This window comes from Drosophila takahashii, chromosome 2L (genome assembly GCF_030179915.1).
Source record: "Drosophila takahashii strain IR98-3 E-12201 chromosome 2L, DtakHiC1v2, whole genome shotgun sequence".
Lineage (NCBI taxonomy): Eukaryota > Metazoa > Arthropoda > Insecta > Diptera > Drosophilidae > Drosophila > Drosophila takahashii.
Window position 1 is genome coordinate 21,909,366 of NC_091678.1, and position 6,095 is coordinate 21,915,460.

General features: G+C 36.9%; 2 protein-coding genes across 2 annotated transcripts; one reads left to right on the forward strand and one right to left on the reverse strand.

Moving 5' to 3' along the window:
* Positions 1 to 1,348: 1,348 nt before the first annotated feature.
* On the reverse strand, positions 1,349 to 1,928 carry LOC108067609 (uncharacterized). The gene has a single exon (XM_017156720.3). The coding sequence runs from the start codon at positions 1,885 to 1,887 to the stop codon at positions 1,549 to 1,551; it is 339 nt and encodes a 112-aa protein (XP_017012209.1). The 5' UTR covers positions 1,888 to 1,928; the 3' UTR covers positions 1,349 to 1,548.
* An 819-nt stretch (positions 1,929 to 2,747) lies between these two features.
* On the forward strand, positions 2,748 to 3,247 carry LOC108067628 (uncharacterized). Its single transcript, XM_017156742.3, has 2 exons — positions 2,748 to 2,844; positions 2,909 to 3,247. The coding sequence occupies exons 1-2, from the start codon at positions 2,840 to 2,842 to the stop codon at positions 3,135 to 3,137; spliced, it is 234 nt and encodes a 77-aa protein (XP_017012231.1). The 5' UTR covers positions 2,748 to 2,839; the 3' UTR covers positions 3,138 to 3,247.
* The last annotated feature ends 2,848 nt before the right edge of the window (positions 3,248 to 6,095 follow it).

Here is a 6,095-nt window from a genome sequence, read left to right on the forward strand (position 1 = left end):
ATTTTATAAGTACCTTGACAAAGCTTTTTGAAATTTATACAAATTTAATATCGATGTTACCAGAAATTTACCATGCGCATATCGATTTGATCCCGGAGTGTTTGTTTTGTAACTTTCTTATTAACTTGCTTAACTTGTACCCTTATTATATATTTATTAAAAAGTTATTAATACGGCAAAAAAATTTAATAATTTTCCAGGGTATTCCCAAGCTAGTGTTTTTGCTTCGACGCAGAACAAAGTGTTGCCTGGCAGGTTTCGCCTTAGTCTCCGGTGGTCAGGGACCGGAAATGGCATTAATGCCTAAGCCCAACGCCCTTCGCGCCATTATAATTAAATGCGCTGGCGACGGTCCCCACTTTGCCTGCGTCTGGCTCGCAAAATAGTGCACCCTGCAAATAATTAGCATGGCTCGGAATCCTGTGAGTAATTAAGGTAAGTCAGCTGTTGCCCTCGTCTCGAGTGGTAACAAAAAGCGGAATGAGCAAAAAAAGTGTCGTCCATTGTCAACGGAAATTAAAGTTTAATGGGGCGATTTTTTTTCTAGAATTTTCAAGTGCGAAATGAGCTTGTCCGGCTGTTTTTACGCTGACCAAATGTTCGTAACATTTCAAGCTATTAAACTAGAATTTTACCAACTTGATGGCACACAAGTTAGGGAAAAAAAACTGTTGTGAAAACATGGGAAATTTGAAAATTTTCTGGTAGGTAAAAGGGGGTGTACACCAGTGCCAAGTGAAAAGCAATTACAGAAGTGATTTAGAAATATGTACATGTGGAAATATTTAGAGAACCAATTCCAAGGGGAATGGGCGAGTTGGAAATTGTTGGCTTTTATTTGAAAGCGAAAGTAAAAATAATTTTGTGTGTCAAACACAGGCGCATATGATGCCAAAATGTAAATATTCTGATTTATTTCTCACTTCTATTAAAGAAAATTTGCTTTAAAATAATCACATTAGCACTCTCCATTACTGAACAACTATTAATTAAATTCAAATTACCATATTTGGTTTAAATAGTTAATTGATAAGGCATTTATTGTATTTGCCGTGCTTTGTTAATCTGTTTGATGAATATTGAATTAATTTGTATGTCAATGCCATACAAAATGCGTATTTATTTTTCAGTTAAATGGCTCAAATTGTTGCAAAAAATTTCATTGTAGTTCCATTAACTTTTGTTTGCTTATCTCTCTGGTCACTTCAATAGCACAAAGCCCTTTATCTGGCCAACTTTTTGCTCTCTAGATTACGTTCAATTACGGGTTGTAAATAATTAGTTTATTAAACGAACAGTTATCACGAAATTTTATAAGCACTGTCTAGTCAGGAATGAAAAACATAGATTTTTTAGATTTAGTTTTTATTTATTTTGAGCTTATTTTAAATCATGGGTTTTTGGTTCCTAGCGCCTAATCAGTAAAGTCGTTTCCTTTTTAGTTAAGCATTCAATTTGTTTGCACAATACAGTTCGATGGCCACCGTTGAAAAATAGAGCGGCATTTTTATGCGATAACGCAGCGAGTTAGTCACAGAACTTTATATTTCACCGCACTTTTATGGACTGCACCTCCAGCCAGATCATTACGGCGGCAATAGCCACATATATGGCCACGATCATAAAGATCTGCAGGGGACTGGCGGTGAAAACTTGGACCACCAGCATCACGGTTCCAAGGACAAAGACAAACGAAAGGAAGACAATCATCAGGATGGTGGACCAGTTGCGAAACCAGGCGTGTTTCTTATCCGGTGGTGGTACGTAGATCGGTTTTAAGGGGCTGTACTCCTTCCGGTACTGGGTCTCATAGCCGCTGGTGAAATCGACCTCATCGTGAAACGTCCCCGGACCCGAGGTTCCAGCCTTTGTCTCATCCGTGTCCATCTCGAAACGAGCTCTCCGCTTGACTAAACAGCGATTCGCTGCTCTCCGCGTATTTTCACCGATTTTTTCTTTACCTTTTTTCTTGATTACCAATCAGTTGGGGTCTGCGTTATTATCGCCACGGCAGAAGGTGTTAATTGAGGCAACAACAAGGCAAACGGAGAACCGTCAAAAGCTGACAATCTTTTTTGTGTTGTTTGTGACTCAGATAAGATATCTTTATAAGTCTCAGAAAACCCATCAGAGAATAGAGAAGAAGAGACTAAGAGTGACAAGAAAATCACTTCTAAATAAGACATTGCAAAGAGAGATCACGGCCAAAAGACTTTATTGTTTTTCTAAACTTAAAAAAAAATTTTTAAATTTAAAATCTATTAATTCTGATAAGAAATCATTAGGAAAGAGGTTATTTATAAAGCTAAGCTTTAAAGTGTCACTCAATAAACTAATAGTCTTTAAAGTCTTTAAGATTTTTGTTGGATAACGTTTCAGCTCTCTTTAGGCTCTCTTAAGATGTGGTTTCAGTTATACGCTCTGATATTTTTGTTTTTTTTCCAAATACCCTTATAAAGAGCGCTACGAAATTTGTAATCGCATTTCAATAAATGTTTTAAATTTTCAAAGCTGTGAATAAAATTTATTCCATAAATATAATTGAGCTAAAGGCACCTATTTTATTTAATATGCCTACATTTTGTTTACCCATCATTTTTATTAATAAATAAAACAAATTCTTATTTTTGTCTTTGGGCTATTACATTTATGTAAAAATGGATAAAATATATATTTATTTAAATCCTTTTGTTGCGCAGTGTAGCCCTCTTAATTGAATTCGATTTCTTAGAAGACTTTTGAGTGCACATACTGCAGTCTTGTAAGATACGTGCTCTTTCTTGATTCTCAGTTTATCCAGAGCCTTAAAACTGAAAAGATCATAGGGAATCGAAACAGAATGAGGTATATTTCAAGGCTTATTGAAATACTTAAAAAATTAAAATGTGATCATTCTCATATTTTTAAGGGAAGACAAAAATGTTTTATTGGAAGAATCCAGCATCATTGAAATGGATCAACCTCTTCAAGAAAGTGACGAAGAACAATCCGAAATTGAAGTCGAAAGTGTTAATGAAGAAGAAGGAAGTCCTTATAGGTTTTTGCAAAACTGTAATTTTGTTGGTCTATGGATGTGCGTTCTGTATAACTTTATTATGATTTTGTTTATTGTGCTTGTATACGTTTATAAACGCTGAAATTGTAATTTTGAAACTAATCGAACCTAAGTCCCCTTTATTGCAGATAATATCTAGCTAAACTGAGCTAACTTTGTTTACATCAATGGAAAATGAAAGCCCTAAATGTACTTAAACTTTTCTCAATTTTATTGCGGCCAAACAATTTAAGTTGTTGACAAAGTCATCAGCATGCAGCAGGCAGCGGCTTTCGAAGAAATTGCAGCATCAGCAAAAAAATCTCAAATGAAGTTGCCTCTGTTGCATTTTTAGTTTCTTTCTTGTGCATCGAAAAAACTTTTATTTGTTGCAACTCTTGGTTTTTTGCGTTCAACAATTACGCAAATCATTCAGAGTCACTCGGCTTGATTTGGTGTTTATTTTTTTAATGATTATAATGATTTGTTTGAACAAATAGACACAGTAGAAGTTGAAATAATTTTATTATCATTTTTTTTAAATAATTTTTTAAATATTTTCTTTTATTGCCAATCGAAAAATGTTCAATTTTATAAACCTATTTAATGGGTAAACTTTACTGCCTATAAAGTGAAGCAATTTGTGAACTTTTATATCAACGCAGCTAATCTGATTGAGAAAAGCCATCGTATATTTAAGCTTGGCACGATTGTGGCCCAGTTTTGTGCACCTTGGCCAGGACTCATTATTCAAACCTAAGACGCAGATTAAAGTGAACGCGATAGAATGACTGGCGGAGTGAAAAATGCAAAGAAAGAATCAAAAATTCATGAGGCGGTGCGCGCGAATTATAGCGACTTACTTGATGGTTTAAAGGCGCTCTTACCACGGCTATTCAGCATTTTCCCCTGTTTGCCCGCCAACATGCGTTTGTTGTTGCAAACTTTTTCCATCAAAAGTTTCGGTTTTCGATACGCCTGCTGGTGGCAGCTCCCGATCCTGTTCCTCGTTCTCCATTCCGCTCCTGCTCCTACTTGAATTCCGCTCCAGCTTCAGCTGGGGAAAAGTGCCACTTCCGCTTTGCGTCAGTGCACACGGGTGCCGAGCACAAAAGTGTGACTGAAGTGGCTGCCACCGCCCACCGCCCGATTTTGCCACCCACATTGGCGGCCGCGGCCAGGGCTCAGGTGTTAATTAACTTGGGGGCCGGCACTAAATTTTAAAACTGCAACTTGCCCAAAATTAATGAGACTGACGTTTGTGCGAATTACACGAGCGGTGGAATTATAATTTTGCCTCATCGGACAAACTGCAGAAACGGCTAACTTTGAAGTGGTCAGAAAGGAGGGCCAGCCGGTCATGAATATTTAAGCATTGAGCCATCAAACTATTGGCTCCTTCTGTCACTTTAATAAGGTTACTTTATTTATATGAATAACTAGAAACATGCAAGCCAATTCCCTTTATAAAAATAAAAACGTATTAATTATGTAGGTTTTATTTTCAATAAAATGGTTAAAATAATTGGCATTAAGTAATATAGAAAATATCATAAATTAAACCTATGGAATATTTGTTCTCTTTATTAAAAGGAAATACAGAGTTTATTTTGACCATTATAAATGAAACTATAATGAGCGTATTAAGGACTTTACAATTTCAAGTGCCTGATAGCTTCTCATCTTTTCCTGGATGTTCGGTTAATAAAGTCATAAGCTAATTAAGATAGTGTTTGAAATTCACTTGCCGCTGAATTCTGTGTGCAATCGATCTTTGGGCGGTGTGTGTCAACAGGGAATGTTGGCCAACAACTCGGAGGATTAAGACGAGGACGAGAATGTGATGCCAAATAGCAGACGGCAAGTGAACTGTTGAGCTCAGTGCATGACACTAAATCAATTGGGCCAAGTGTCTGTTGTGACATATTCAACTAATGATGACGGATCAAGCATGCGGGGCACTAAGTCACTCACACATGGTCGCCAGTCGAAGGACGAAGGACGAAGGATGGAGACCGTAGTCCTGGCCTTGTCTTTGTGCGACACCGTAACTAATTTCCCTGCCGGTCGGTCACTTGTTGTCCCCTCTGCTAAGGACATTAAGTTCAGCTTGCAGGACAACTTGTCACGGACACTACACCATCTCGGCACCAACTCAGTTTACACGCCATGCCGGTGTCATCATTATTTATTAATTGCATTTAATGCTGATGCAAATTGTCCACTACTGAGGTCAGTGGCTCGACAAGTTTCTAAATCACTCTTTTGCTGCTGGTTTTTCGTAAACACTTACTGCAACTAATTGAATTTGGCCTGATCGTTTTATCTCATAAATTAGGCAAAATAATTTCGACATTATTTCATTTAGGAACATAAATAACACTGTGCAACATTTTTAGGGTTATAAAATGTAACCGCAATTCTGATTTCATTGGCGGAAAGAACTCATCGAAATAAGCTAAAACCCATTTGGGTTTCTTTGGCTTAGCTCGCGTTTACCTATTATAGCGAGTTAAAGTTTTACATACAAAATTTATTTGTAACGGCCATATCTTGTGAACCGATTAAAATTTTACTATCAAGTCTTCAGTGATTATGTAGCTATGAACCCAAGGAACAAAATTGACAAATGACTCTTGCGAAGACGTACACCTAGCGCGTTAAAAATCGAAAAATTAGGCAAATTTGTTTTTTAACGCGCTAGGTGCACTAGGTGCTAAGTGCGCAAGAGTCATTTGTCAATTTAGTTCCTTGGGTTCATAGCTACATAATCACTGAAGACTTGATAGTGAAATTTTAATCGGTTCACAAGATATGGCCGTTACAAATAAATTTTGTATGTAAAACTTTAACTCGCTATAAAAGGTAAACGCGAGCTAAGCCAGAGAAACCCAAATGGGTTTTAGCTTATTTCGATGAGTTCTTTCCGCCCATCAAATCAGAATTGCGGTTACATTTTTCATGTTGCACTGTGTAATTCAGCAGGCAAATTGTGGTTTGATTTTGTTTTTTTGGCATGAAATGTTGGATTTTAATTAACAAACTACAAAGAGAGGGGCCA